The 15700-nt window shown below is 35.5% G+C and overlaps 2 protein-coding genes across 2 annotated transcripts; both read left to right on the top strand.

The window, feature by feature from the left end:
• The first annotated feature begins 6357 nt into the window (after window positions 1-6357).
• Window positions 6358-7243, top strand: LOC126728288 (18.5 kDa class I heat shock protein-like). Its single transcript, XM_050434140.1, has one exon. It carries the CDS (start codon window positions 6512-6514, stop codon window positions 6977-6979), a length of 468 nt encoding a protein of 155 aa, XP_050290097.1. The 5' UTR covers window positions 6358-6511; the 3' UTR covers window positions 6980-7243.
• Window positions 7244-13793: 6550 nt separating this feature from the next.
• LOC126728311 (18.5 kDa class I heat shock protein-like) lies at window positions 13794-14764 on the top strand. The gene has a single exon (XM_050434162.1). It carries the CDS (start codon window positions 14045-14047, stop codon window positions 14510-14512), a length of 468 nt encoding a protein of 155 aa, XP_050290119.1. The 5' UTR covers window positions 13794-14044; the 3' UTR covers window positions 14513-14764.
• The last annotated feature ends 936 nt before the right edge of the window (window positions 14765-15700 follow it).

Below are 15700 nucleotides of genomic sequence, written 5' to 3'. Positions count from 1 at the left end.
CTATCCTCAAGGGAATGGACAAGCTGAAGCTGTTAACAAGGTAATAGTCAATGGAGTTAAGAAAAGACTGGATGATGCAAAAGGAAAATGGGTGGAGGAACTACCGCATGTTCTTTGGACCTATCGAACAACGCCTCGACGATCAACAGGAGAGACTCCTTTCTTCATGACCTATGGAGCTGAGGCTGTCATCCCTCTGGAAACTAGTTTCCCAACGTTAAGGACTACTGCATTTACCTCGGGCGGTAATGATGGGTTGTTAGGGAAAAGTTTGGACTTGATCAAATAACGAAGGGATAATGCGACGGTCCAATTGGCTTATTACCAACACAAGCTTAAGCAAGGCTATGATACCAATGTAAAGCTGAGGCCATTAGCTGTAAGAGATTTGGTGCTAAGGAAAGTTCTCAGAGCTACCAAGAACCCAGCTTGGGGAAAATTAGGGCTTAACTGGGAAGGACCATACCGGATTACCATAGTAGCTGGAATAGGAGCCTATTATCTGGAAGATGTAGATGAAAAACATGTACTCCATCCTTGGAATGTAAACAATCTCAAGAGGTATTATTATTAATAAAAGTAATCTAGTTGGGTTTCTTTTAATTTATGCTAATCACGCATCTTGTATTTCCACGTCTATTGAAGTATTAAATAGAAATTAAGCTATGTCAGGTCCTCGGACCACAAGCTTAGTGGAAATTAATACCCGATGACGCCTATTGAAGTATTAAACAGAAACTAAGTTATGTCAGGTCCTCGGACCACAAGCTTAGTGGAAATTAATACCTTATGACATCTATTGAAGTGTTAAATAGAAACTAAGTTATGTGAGGTCCTTGGACCACAAACTTAATGGAAATTAACACCCTATGACATCTTTGGAATCACTAAATGGGTTCAGTAGAAACTAATACAACTCCTTGCTATCCAAACGCTAGTGCCACATGAGCTTGAACTTTCCAAAATAATAAACCCTCTGATATCATCCCTGGATCAAAGGGTTCCTAATTACCTATTGAAGATATAAATCCCAATAAGCCTGTAAGCACCATTCAATGTATAACTGAAATACTTTAAACCCAGCTTTATCCAAATTTTAAACACTTCCTTAAGTTTTAGTTTATTATAAGGAGTACATACGTATCCAAAATGTCTCCATGTGACCTCATAGTCTTAAAGCATATCATCCATTTTAACCACCAATTGTAAATGTATGGAAGTTTTATTTTTCTCTTTTAAACAAAAGACAATCAAGATGAAACCATTCAAACTGAAATGACAAAACAAACAACGCAGAAACAAAGTAAACGACAATTCAAAGCAAATTCCAAAAGTAAAAATGCATACTTCATTAAGATAAGTCTAAAAAAAAAAAAAAACAAACAAAAACGAAAAACAAAACAAACAATAACAACAACAAGAAACAAACAAAGACAAGATCCTTACAAAAGTAGTCCTAATCACATTACAAAATAAGGGCCTATTTTTTCAGCTTAATTTGAAGCTTGGAAGTTTGGTTGGCCGGTTTTTCTACCCCCAGAGGAGTTATTCTCTCTTTGTCCTTGGCATCTCCCTCGGCTGGCATGATTGTGGAAGTCAAATCTTGTTGAAAACCTTAAGAGGCTACCTTTGCCTCAGGAGCAACTGCAGCTTTGTCCAAAGATGCTTCTTCGGTTACACTGGCCTCTTTGGCAGGTTTTTGTTGGCTAGGAGGAAGAGGATTCTGAGGTGGAACTTCTTGATCGAGCTCAATAGTTGGAGGAGTCACCTCGGCTTGGGTGGATGGAGGGTCCGATGCTTGAATTGTAGTAGGATAGAACACATTCTCTGCCTTCCTCAACTTGGATGAAGCCTTGACCCCAGCTCAGTTAAAGGCTTCATTCCAAGTTTGGGCACAGTAAATGTAGCATACCATTGGCACCTCTACCCTGAGGGTTTCCTCTGTCTCGACCACCCCAAGGTCGTAACCTTTCTGTTCGGCCTCGTTCGTTGCCTACTCGGCCTCTGCCTTTGCCTTCTCGACCTCCTCCCTGGATTTTTCAGCTTGATCCTTTAACTTTTGGGCCTACTCTAGCTGCATTTTAAGGACTGCCATTTGATCCCTGGCAATTTTCAATTCTTCATTTGCTTCGCGCAAGCGCTTTCTCTGATCCTCGACTTGCCTTTGTGCGCCTTCCAAGGCCGAGTCAGCACTTTTACGAGCTTACTCCTCAGCAATTAGTTTCTTCCTCGCGTCCACCAAGTTGTGCTCGGATATGGTTAAAGTTTGTATGGCCGATGTCCTTTTTTTCCTTTCGTCTTCTAACTGTTGGTAACAGTTATTGTACATCTCATCCAATCTAAAAGTGTTTTGGATAATCTAAAAGGAAGAAATCAACACCATAGTCAATAGAGAGCACACATCAGTGAGTAATAATCGTGAAAAGGAAAAGAAGAGAGTTAACGCTATACTATTCCCAAATATCTTTTATTGTTGAGGATGAGCTCATTCTTCCTTGCATTTTTTATTTCGGCCATGTCCTTTGGAAGTAATAAAGCTTCCTGTATAGCCGAGGCTATGTGGCACCCAATGCCACCGTTGAAGTCCCTAATTGATGCATCATCTCTTAGGGGCTCCCTACCGTCCATGGGTGCTGGCAGCCAGGATTGTGGCTCAGGAGTTTGAGTGTCCGACCTCTCCTGGCCTCGCTGTAGAGTATGGTTAGTCTTCTGCTACTTTGCAGCTTATTAGGCCTCTTCTTCACGAGTCGGACAAGATTTTTTGGTATCTACCACGTCCTTCCCTTTCTGCTCCTTTCGCCTTTTCAAATTGGCAGCTTCTGCTCTGACCGGCTGGGGAGGTTGATGAGAAGGCTGATGAGGAGCGAGAGGAGGAGACTTGGTAGGAGGAGGAGGAATTTAAGACTGCGTAAATTTCACCGGTGCACTCTTCCCAGGCTGATTCTCTATCAGCTTCACAAGACTTTTCTGGGGCTTCCTTTGTAGACCCATTTCGTCAAGATCTTCCTCGGAGTGTATAGGTTGATTAAAAATCTTGAAATCATCCGAGGAGTGTGATAATTCTACAACTTCCTCTGGATTTTCTTCTTCTCCTGCCTCTTTTTCTTCTTCTCCCTCTTCTCTGAGGGCAAGTTGGGATGAAAAGGCTCCTGCTAAGACAGTGGCAACGAAGAGGGGTTGAGTGCGAGGGGTGTCTCTAGGAAGTGGAACACTTTCTGGGACGACGAACCCCTTGTAGGCAATGCTAATATGGTGGAGCCGAGGATCACGGGCTCTGATCACACACTTAGGTGCTTGGAAAGCAAACTAGAGGGGGGTGTATCCGAGGATTAAATGGGCTTCCCGAAGTTGGCCGTCAGCTTCGTTCACGTATATCTCGGCTTGCAATACCCTGTCCAAGCTTGCTTTGTTGACTAAGCTGAGTCTGGGCTTGGTAGAACGTCTATCTGCGAAATCATTGAATTGAAATGAAGTGTCATTAGAGATACGAATATTGGGACTCAAAAAACAAAAAAAAAAAAAAAAAAAAAAAAAAAAAAAGAAGGAAGAAAAATATGTGTATAAACCAAACTTTATAAATCTACGACTATATTCCCACCTGGCTCTCCCTCCTCCACCGGGCAAGGCAGACCATCATGCCATTCCATGGAAAGGATAAGGAAATCCTCCTTTAAGTTCTTGTTTGAAGTGGGAAGGTATTGAATTAGCCTCATCGCGGGATACCTCGACTCGAGATAGTAACCCTGCCCCTTTAAATGGTTGAGGTTGTACACCCAGTTCATATCATGATGGATTAGGTTTAGGTTCATCCTTTCGTTCAAGGCTTCTATACTTCCTAGAACCTTAAAAATGTTCGGGGCACATTGAGTAGGGGACAACCTAAAGAACCTAAGGTAGTTCCTAGTAATAGCACCCACAGGAATGGTCATCCCACCTTCTATGAAGGCAATCACAGGAATGACCACTTCCCCTATTCTTCTGGCACCGGCCCACTCACCCTGGGCCGCATACCTTACACCCACTGTTGGGGGAATCCTATACTTAGCCCAGAAACTTCTCATACCCTCCTTGGATTTAACCAGATCTTCGAATTTACCCATTCTCCTAAGGGGTTTCGAAAAAAAATCGATAAGTTCAAGATGGAAGTTAAAAAGAGGTTTTGAGAAGACTTACAGGTTTGAGAGAGGGTCCTCGAACAAGAGTCTAGTATATGTAGATGCACAGGGAAATGAAAGAAAGTGACAAGTTCAGTGTATAAGCTCTAGAATTGTGTGATTGTTGAGAGTAGGAGAGAGAGTTGATTTGAAAAACTATTTATATTGGCTCAGGAGTTACAAGCGAGAAAGTTCCCGCTCGTAAAACAAGAAAAGTCTCCCACCGTTCGATCTACATCTTACTGTTGAACATGGGAGACAGGGACGTCGTCAAAATTTAATGCTAAGCACGCCTTGGACGTTGAAGCGTTAGGAGCGTATCCAAAGCATACCAAATGACATGAAGGAGATCAGGAATACGAAGTAAAGCCAAAAACGAGATAGGATAAGGATGTCAAAATCATCCTTTTCTTCCGAGGAGTCAAAAAGAAAGATTTTGAGGGGCTATTGTGGGGGCCAGTTAATCAGGAAGTATTATTAAAAGTGGTAGTAACTGGGCCTATGGCCCTATCCGAGGACTTTGGACCATCCGAGGAGGCCCAAATAAGGCTATGAATAGAATAAAGTTGAGATAGGAGTAGAGGCAAGGTGAGATGGGTCCAATAAGCATTCGAGAACAAAAGTATTCTCTGCAACATGTGTCCAAGCCGAATCTAAGTGCCTTGACATCGCGGACTTACTATGGGGTTACGTCATAATTGAGGGTAGGACATTGGACCAAGGATAAGAGTAAAAAGGCAAACAAATACTTCAAAGGCTATGGCCTCCACATTAATTGCCTCTCAACCAACTCTCTGGCTACATTAATGTAGTAGTGATGTCTGAACAGTAATCAAGCAGCCTTACAGTTACTGGTTGATAGTTCCAGGATATGTTGGATGGGACAGGAGGAGTCCCTTAATCTAACTTACACGTGTGTGGTAAAGATGACATGGAGATTGCAGTATATAACCTAGAAGAATGCACTGAGAAAATTAATTATTTGGGCGTTATTTTCTGGGCTTGTAGCTTGCACATGGGTCTACTACTCATAGGTTCATGGAGTTTGCAACTGCTCCAGGTCCAAGCCCTTATTCAAAATCAGCATCCTAGTACCATAGGTAAGCTTAAATAGATTCTCCTTTTGATCTCAATCAATACGATAGAGTATTGTACTTGATGCAATAGCAATGACTGGTTGAGGTTGAAAATTATTTGAGATTGAAAATTGAAAAAAATAATTTTCAATCTCAACCATTAAATACTAAATTTTGAATAATAGTTAAAAAATTAAAGTTAAAAATTAAGATAGTAAAAATTTATGTGAGAAGAAGTAGAGTAATTGGATATTGCACGGGACCCAAATCCCAATCAATACTACACTCCTTCAAAATTTCCCAATAAAGTTACACAAGTTTAGGGCAAATAAAATAAAATAAAAGAATAATGGGCCCTAAAATAATTGGGCTATCTTTTTTCGTGGATTTTTGGAAAAAAAAAAAAAAAAAAAGGACATTAACCAATATGTACTTAAATCACAAATTAAACGAGTAGAAAATACATTAGAGGTGTGTAATGGATTACAAAACTTCTACCTGATACAACTTGTCTTGGCAAGCACATCAACAGAGCTCTAGTTGATGCATGGTATGTGCTAGCCTTGCATTCTATTACTTGTTTACACTCAATACTTCAATATTTAACAATTTATAATAATTAATATGACTTTGTATTGAGTTACATATTCATGCACGTGCACTCAAATTTTATTAAATACAAACTATTGAGAAGAGAAAATATATGTTTTTTTAAGTAATTATTTAGTGCTCAATGACTAAATCGATGTGAATCTCCTTCATCTCATGTTATAGAAGATTATATTAGTTAAACTTCTAGTTGGATTTATTATTTATATGAGCGGTGGAAATAACGAGTTGTTGTGCACCAAGAGTGTCTGATAAGTTTTAAAATTTTTTTTTTTGGTTGAGTTTTTTCTAATAAAAAAAAAAAAAACTAAGGCATTCATAAAACTTTGGATGACTAATGGATTAGGCCCAATACGAGTATTTGTGGGCATTTTGGCACAGCCTAGTAATAACTGGGCTAGAACGCTAGGTCCAACAGAAGGTTCTCAAAGATGCTAGAGAAACTGGAAAGTTCATTGAAAAACAAGAAAGTTCGTTAACGAGACCAGATCGAGGAGACAAACAACTACTAGAGTTCGCGAGAAAACACATGAAGAATCCTACAAGAACCTATAAATATAGAAATCATTCTTTCTTTCCAAACCAATCCGAAGTCGCAAGTATCATTGTAAGCTTTCCCAACGAACAAAAACAACTTCTAAGGTTTTCTCTTTACAGTAGTTATTAACTTAGATGTCGCTAATTCCAAGCTTCTTTGGTAGCCGCCGAAGCAATATCTTCGATCCATTCTCGCTCGAGATTTGGGACCCATTTAAGGATTTTCCGTTCTCATCTGAACCTCAGTTTGCAAAAGAAACTTTTGCTTTGGTTAACACTCGCGTGGATTGGAAGGAGACCCCAGAAGCCCATGTGTTCAAAGCTGATCTTCCTGGGCTCAACAAAGAGGAAGTGAAGGTTGAAGTTGAAGATGACAGGGTGCTCCAAATAAGCGGAGAGAGGAAGGTGGAGAAGGAAGAGAAGAAAGACACGTGGCATAGAGTGGAGCGTAGCAGCGGTAAGTTCTTGAGGAGGTTTAGGCTTCCTGAGAATGCAAAGATGGATGAGATTAAGGCTTCCATGGAGAATGGTGTTCTCACTGTGACGGTCCCTAAGGTGGAGGTGAAGACGCCTGATGTCAAATCGATTGAGATTTCTGGCTAAATTGTGATTTTGGTCCCTCTATTGCCATAGTAATTAAATAAGCATATGCCTGATTCTGTGATTGTAGAAGATCTCAAAAAATAAAACTTGTAATCGCAGAAAATAAATAGGCATAGTTCTTCTTTAGTTTTAAGTTTGATAATTGTCATGATGTGTCCCCGACTACCTGTCCGGGCCCCGGGGAGTATGTAAACGCTTTGGTTTGTTTTGAAAGTTCTAAAGAATGTAAAAACAGATTGCTTAAAATGTTTGCGACCTTTTTCAGTTTCACTTTCTTCCTCAAATTGACAACATCGAATTAGATACTTTAATGTGTATGATTCCATCAGTTTTTTTGTGGATTCTAACAAATTTCAGATCTTTCTAAGATCAAAGCAACGTTCCGATTAAATGTGGAAGGTAAAAGACTCTTCAACTATTAAAAACTTGAAAAAAGACAAATATGCGGATAATACCTTAGTTAAAAGATCTATCCCCACCCCCCCCCCCCCCCCCAAAAAATAAAAAAAATAAAAAACCCCGCAGGAGCTGTGACCAGTGACTGTGAATCTCTTCATGGCTTCATCTATTCAATACCTTAATAATTAAGATCTAAATGTTAAATGTAGATTAGCATTTTTATGTGGAAGCTAAGAGACCCTTCATCAACTGGTAACCTTACTTACCACTTACGACTAATTATGTAGGATAGGATTACTCAACCAACAGAGTGACAAACCCACCATTCCTTTTAAGGGGACACCTCCATGCATATTCTTATGTTTCCCTATCCTAATATATTTTTGTTTCCCAAACTCCCACGGATGATAGTGTGAACAGATTTTGTTCAAATTGAAGAAATGGAAATTTTTTTATACATGCTATGTTATGCCAACGTAAAGGTCGAGTATTGATATGATAGCAAATGTCATCCACCAAAAGCAGTAGGTTTCCAATTTGAGTTTGAGAACTAGCCTTTGTTTTCAAAGCAAATTGAGGGTAAGGTTGCTTACTATAACATCTTCTAAACCTTACAAAAATTGAGAGTTTTCTGTATTTGGTACAACCTTTTTATAGTATGCCAACATGTCAATTGTATGATTATAATCATTAGATGAGTGAGAAAGCTCATTTGTTGGTTTATGTATCTTTTTAACGTGGAAGATTGTAAATGAACCAAACTATACATAAATAATTTAGACTTAACTTTAAAAATTTGTTTTGTTTATATATATATATATATATATATTTTAGTGAACAAGTTAAACTCAAACATATTCAAGTGCTTGTGAACAAGCTCACGAATATGAGGCTCGAATACTAGGCTAGCTTGAATAGATGTATATGTATATGTATATGTATGTATATAGACACAATACAATATTATATATTTATTAAGTATACATCCATAAAAATATAATTGCATAGGCTTAAAATTGGATTGTATAAGTTTGTAAATATATTCCTAATATGTTAACTTATTATTTGTAATTTATTGATAATATAAACTGTTTATTTTGTAGTAAATAATTATATATATATATATATATATGTGTGTGTGTGTTATTGTATTAGGTAAATCTAATTTTTATAATTTTACAATTTAGTCTATCTTATGAACTCAAATAATGTAATTTTAACTTTAACTAGGTTGTAACCTATGCTTAATTACGCAAACATTTGATTGAAGCAACGATAAAATAGTTTTACCTAGGTGAGTGAAGTGGTCATCTCTGCTTTCGCGTTCAGTATTATGAATGACTCACTTGACATTCAAATAAAGAAAATTAAATTGGACATGTAAAGCAAAATTAGACAACAATTAAAAAAAATTTTAAATAATGATTGTGCTTCGACTTTATATAATACTAGTCGCTAACCCGTGCGATGCACGGGATAGTTAAACAAAATTTATACACATTCACTTTTATTGGTACAATCATTTGAAAATAATTCTAACTAATACCCAAATGTAAAAGACACATTGACTTACTATTTAAAGTAGCCTTCTGAAGAATTTACACATATTGTGCAACTGAACCTTAATTTCTCATCAATGGTTAGAAATATAAACTGCAAATATATAAATAAAGACCATGACTTGAGAAGGACACATTAAACTTCAAATTAGATTAGTAATGTTACTTTCTCAATCTTTGCTCAGTTGTAATAATAATATAGAGGAAATTCAAAACATGGAAAGAAAATAAAAATTACAATAATTAATTCCATTATCTTTCATGCTATACTTTGTAATTGCACGGAATTAAGTCAACTCAATTTAAGTAGTTGTAATAAAATTGGCTTCTACTATTATCTATTCTATAGAGATATGAACATATTGGATTTCTCAAACAATTACTGGTATTGCAATAAAATGATTTATTATTGAGAATAAGAAACAAAGAAAATCTCTCTATAGCTTAAGAAACACAATATACTAAAATTAAAGAGAGAAAATTTTCGGAGGACAAAATATTATAGATAATTTAAAAGAATTTTGGTTTAATTCCTGAACACTGTAACTCCATAAAATTCATACTAATAATAATATTTTATGATAGCGCAGTTAGAATTTTGGTTTAATTCTTGAACACTGAATTGGAAATTGATTATATGAGTATTCAATGGTGAACAAAAATGAAGTTAAAATTTGAGCATTGTAACAACTTCTTCACACAGTATTCTACGGGTAGCAACGAATTTAATTTGATTGTGTTACTATATAATCCAAACTTATTAATATATCAGGACTTTGAATTAACTCAATAAAACTATCAAAGCCTTTCCACTACAAGAACATGTGAAGATTCTGTTAATTTGAGCAAACTTAAACCCCTCCATCCACTTAAATTTTAGAAACAGATTATACACTTAAAATGGTTAGTAATTTATAGCACTTACCCCCCACTATTAGTATACAAACACCAAGTGCAGTCATTGTAACCCTTTGAAAGAACATTCCCCAATTGGACCCTATCAACAACAACAACAACACACAAAAAAAAAAAAAAACCCAATTAACAAAATTGATCCAAAAGGGTCTAAAAAGCACCTAAAATCAATTCAGAAAACAAAAATATGAGACAAAGTAATTACTTTCCGCTGCCAATGAAATCGTCTTCTGTATTGCTGTTCCAAACTGCAACACTTATCTCTCTAAGGCCGTCAATTAACGAAAACACAAACTTCTCTTGGAATACCGGAGTATTATGACCATCTATATACACACACACACACACACAAAAAAATCAACATAACTCACTATAACTCTATAGAAGCCTAAAAAATATAAAAAGAAATTAAAGGGGTTGAATTTGATATTTACGTTTGGAGAGTGAAAGTTTGCAGAAACCGTGACTTTATATTTCTTAACTTGAGAGGGGGGTAAGGTTGATAGGGTTTTGAGGAGTTATAATGTTTTTATTTTTATTTTTATTTTTTATTTTTTAAATATTGTGTTGACGTGGAAAATTTGAGAAAGGGGTAAGGTTGTTAGGGTTTTGAGGAGTTATAATGTTTTTATTTTTATTTTTATTCTTTAAATATTATGCTGACGTGGAAAATTGTGGTGCCAGCAGAGGCTTCGGTTTTATTTTTATTTTTTAAATATTGTGCTGACGTGGAAAATTGTAGTGCCAGCAGAGGCTTCGATTTTTTTAAATATTATGCTGACGTGGAAAATTGTGGTGCCAGCAGAGGCTTCGGTTTTATATATATATATAGATAAGATGTTATATTATATATGACTTTTTTTAGAACCAAAAAAAGAAAAAAAAGAAAAGAGGGCTCGCGTGTGTAATCATTACCCCATGCCCCACAATACATTGCCACTTAGATTTTTGGATAAGCCCATGGTTACCACTAGTGCAAAGCAAGGTGTGCTACTAGCCTACTATTCAACCTCATTGCCATGATTTCTTCATATTAGGAAGTATGGGTCAATATTAGGACTTGATCCCACAATCTCTTGGCACTTGGTTTGAAGTGATGGGTCTTTTTGAGTGCTTCCTATCACTGCACCACATTTGCCAATGGCGGTTATTATTAATTAAAAATGGACATTAACCAATATGTACTTAATCACAAATTAAACGAGTAGAAAATACATCAGAGGTGTATAATGGATTACAAAACTTCTACCTGATACAACTCGTCTTGGCAAGCACATCAACAGAGCTCTAGTTGATGGTATGTGCTAGCCATGCATTCTGTTACTTGTCTACATTCAATACTTCAATATTTAAAAATTTATAAGAATTAATATGACTTTGTATTCAGTTACATATTCATGCACGTGCACTCAAATTATATTAAATACAAACTATTGAGAAGAGAAAATATATATATATATATATTTAAAGTAATTATTTAGTGCTCAAGAACTAAATCGACATGGATCTCCTTCATCTCACATTATAGGAGATTATATTAGTTAAACTTATGGTTGGATTTATTATTTATATTAGTTGGTATGCATAAATACACTTAAAGATATATAATAAATGCATGATATAATTTCAATACTATTGATAGTCATTTTATATTTTGTTAACTCTTTAAAAAAATTTGTAAGGATATTATTAGGCATAAAATATAAATTGTTCATTTTTTAAGAAAATTATTGTGATGCACTTTTTTTATTATTCATTTATTCTAGACTCTTTAGTTTTTGTACTTAATAACTCACTTAGATGAATATTTATGATGTGATCCCACATTTGATTCTAAAATTAAGAAATACAACTCTTTAAGAATAAATAATTTAGGATACATGATGCAAAATTGGATCTCTAATTTGAAATTTTAATTTGAGTTCCTCTCAGTTTCACCTATTATCTATATATATTATTATATATATAAAACCGAAACTTCTGAAGCTCCTACAATTTTCCACGTCAGTACAATATTTAAAAAATAAATCATTATTGTTTTTTTAAAATAAAATTATTTTTGTTTAACAAGGAGTAAAACTCTATCTCTCTAACCAGTCCAACTTAAACTCAAACTCATCATTATCATATATATATATATATATATATATATAAACTAGATGGAGAAAACAAACCCTAAGTACCCTTCAACAACCCGACCATATAAACCAGATGGAGAAAACAAACCCTCAGTCCAAACTCCAAACTTAACATGTCCAGGGGACCTCTATGGCCGGAGATAAATCAGAAACTGCTCTATACCAAGCTCTGGTGGATCGGTTCCAGAGTTTGGAGGCGAGTCACAAGAGGCTGAAAGAGCAGTTTGATGAGCTGGTTCGAAAAAATAATAAGATAATAAAGAACAAGGAGGTGGATGATGATATGGTGGGCTCAGACTCAGATTCGAGGTGGGTTGCTTCCCTGAGTTCTTTGGGGTTGGGGGTCCGTACAGAAGTGTGTTAGAGAACATGGGTCATGCTGTTCACGTGTGTAAAGCTTCTTCTGGGGAGATCATATACTGGTATGTATGTATGCAAAGAGATTTTATGAAAGTTTGTATGTTCGTGAACTTTATTTATTGGTTGACCATGTTTGGTTGTGAATTATACTGTGAGTGTACTATTGTGGTTTCAATGGAACAATTATGGAGAAAACAAACCCTTAAGCCACTACAACCCCTCAGCCTGCTGCCAAGCCAAGTCTACCACCGTGGGTATGTGTTTCGAATTTGTTTATATTATTATTATTAATGAATTTCAATTCAACATATGTGGATATTTGTTTATATTGTTATTAATAAATTTTATCTTTTATGTCGAATTTTTTATTTGCTTTCATATGTGCCTGAGTTTTTCTTTCTATCTTATTCTTTTGTTATGTTTAGAATTGATTTTCTTTTGAGTATTTGGGTTAATCTCCATATTTATATTGACATTGTTTTCATGGGTTTGGTTTTTGGTTTGAAATTTCTACGAATTATTTTATATTGTATATGGCATATGAAGCATCTCTATTTTTTTGGAGAAAAATCAAAACTACAACCTATGTCTTTCAGCCTAGGGATAAATTTTTATTTGGTATGTTATATATAAATTTGTTGAATTTGAATGGTTTTATTTGGTTTTGAAGTAGAATTTGGGGATTCTATAAATTTGGAAGTTTTAAGTCTTGGGGTTTTTGGTATTTACATCTCAGTAAGTTGATCTTAATTCTTTACCTTAAATACTTTTTATTTGGGTTCATGTGATTTTTTGTTTTCTTAATTAAAGTTACAATTTTTGGTTGATTGATTATTTGTTTGGATTCAACATAAAAGATAATGGAATCAGGTGTTATAATTTTAATATTTGAATTGTCTATATTGTTATCACTACGACTAAGTAAGATTGAGAAAAGTATAGAAGTTAAGTATTTCTTCATTTTTTTTTTTTTTTTAAATACTAACTAGCAAAATGTCTATAATACGCATATTATTAACCCAATTTTCTATATCTAAATTTCTTAGATTTTATTATAAATAATTTTTAGTGCATAAACAACATTCTGCCACTGCCACGTCAAAGTTGTGGCAAAAAATTGTAAATTTAAATTCTTTACTCATTATTGGATTTTTTTTTTCCGTAGTCAATAGATGCACGGGTTAGCAACTAGTTATATATATAGATGTGCGGTAGAAATACCAAGTTGTTGTGTACCAAGAGTGTCTTATAAGTTTTGATGTTTTTTTTTGGTTGACTTTTTTGACATTTTGCTCAAAAAAAAAAAAAAAAAAAAAAAAAAAAAAAAAAAAAACCCTTCTGCTTTCACAAAACTTTGGATGACTAATGGATTAGGCCCAATACGGGTATTTGCGGGCATTGTGGCACAGCCTAGTACTCACTGCGCTAGAATCGCTAGGTCCAACAGAAGGTTCTCAAAGATGCTAGAGAAAAGTGGAAAGTTCATTGAAAAACAAGAAAGTTCGTCAACGAGACCAGATCGAGGAGACAAATAACTACTAGAATTCGCGAGAAAACACTTGAAGAATCCTCCAAGAACCTATAAATACACAAATCATTCTTTCTTTCCAAACCAATCCGAAGTCGCAAGTTGTAAGCTTTCCCAACAAACAACAACTTCTAAGGTTTTCTCTTTACAGTATTTAGTAACTAAGATGTCGCTGATTCCAAGCTTCTTTGGTAGCCGCCGAAGCAACATCTTGGATCCATTTTCGCTCGAGATTTGGGACCCATTTAAGGATTTACCGTTCTCATCTGAATCTCAGTTTGCAAAAGAAACTTCTGCCTTGGTTGACACTCGCGTGGATTGGAAGGAGACCCCAGATGCCCATTTGTTCAAAGCTGATCTTCCTGGGCTCAACAAAGAGGAGGTGAAGGTTGAAGTTGAAGATGACACAGTGCTGCAAATAAGCGGAGAGAGGAAGGTGGAGAAGGAAGAGAAGAAAGACACGTGGCATAGAGTGGAGCGCAGCAGCGGCAAATTCTTGAGGAGGTTTAGGCTTCCTGAGAATGCAAAGATGGATCAGATTAAGGCTTCAATGGAAAATGGTGTTCTCACTGTGACGGTTCCTAAGGTGGAGGTGAAGAAGCCTGATGTCAAGTCCATTGAGATTTCTGGCTAAATTGTGATTTTGGTATCTATATTGCCATAGTAATTAATATATAAGCATATGCCTTAGTCTGTGATTGCAGAAGATTTCAAAAATAAAAATTTTGATTGCTGAAAATAAATAGTCGTAGTTCTGGGAAGGTGTTTAGTTTTATGTTTGTTTGATAATTGTCATGATGTGTCCCTGACTACCTGTCCGGGGAGTATGTAAACGCTTTGGTTTGTTTTGAGAGTTCTAAAGAATGTAAAAACAGATTATTTAAAATGTTTTCGACCCTCTTCAGTTTGTTTTCACTTTCTTCCTCAAATTGACAACATCGAATCAGATACTTTAATGTGTATGATTCCTTCAGTTTTCTGTGGATTCTAACAAATTTCAGATCTTTCTAAGATCAAAGCGCATCAACGTTCCGATTAACCATCTAAATGTATCTTGGCATTTTTTTTTTTTTTTTTTTTTTTTTTTTTTTTTTTTTTTAATGTGGAAGGTAGCATGAGACTCTTCAACTATTAAAAATTTAAAACAAGAAAAATCTGCGGATAATACCTTAATAAAAAGATCTATACCAAAAAAAAAAAAAAAAAAAAAAAAAGAAGACCGCAGGAGCTGTGACTAGTGACTGTGTGCCTCTTTATGGCTTCATCTATTCAATACCTTAATAATTAAGATCCAAATCTAGATAAGCATTTTTATGTGGAAGCTAAATAGACTCTTCTTCATCTATTAGTAGGTTACCTTACCTCTTACCACTAATTATGTAGGATAGGATTACCCATCCAACAGAATGACAAACCCACAATTTCTTTTAAGGGAACACCACCACACATCTTCTTATGTTTCTCTAGCCTTAATATATTTTTGTTTCCCAAACTCACTTGGATTACCTAGTGTGTACAAATTTTGTTCAAATTGAAGATATGAAAATTTCTTATACTCGCTATGTTATGCCAACATAGACGTCGAGCCTAGATATAATCACTGTTTTAAAAACCGGACCGGACTGGCCGGTCCGACTGGTTCAACCGAGAACCGGAAGCCAATTCGGTCCGGTTAAAAACTCAATAACCGGTCAACAACTGGAAAACCGGCCAAAAACCGGTCAAAAACCGGGGTTGAACCGGAAATTTAAAAAAAACGGTTCTTTGACCGGTTCGATTTTTAAAACCATGGATATAAAAACAAATGTCATCCAGCAAAAGT

Source organism: Quercus robur, chromosome 1 (assembly GCF_932294415.1).
Source record: "Quercus robur chromosome 1, dhQueRobu3.1, whole genome shotgun sequence".
Classification (NCBI taxonomy): domain Eukaryota; kingdom Viridiplantae; phylum Streptophyta; class Magnoliopsida; order Fagales; family Fagaceae; genus Quercus; species Quercus robur.
Note: the sequence above shows the minus strand (reverse complement) of the source record. Positions and strands in the feature narration are given on the sequence as shown.

Bases quoted from the DNA above. Each gene is read 5' to 3' on its own strand.
- LOC126728288 (XM_050434140.1), top strand. From the start codon at position 6,512: ATGTCGCTAATTCCAAGCTTCTTTGGTAGCCGCCGAAGCAATATCTTC.
- LOC126728311 (XM_050434162.1), top strand. From the start codon at position 14,045: ATGTCGCTGATTCCAAGCTTCTTTGGTAGCCGCCGAAGCAACATCTTG.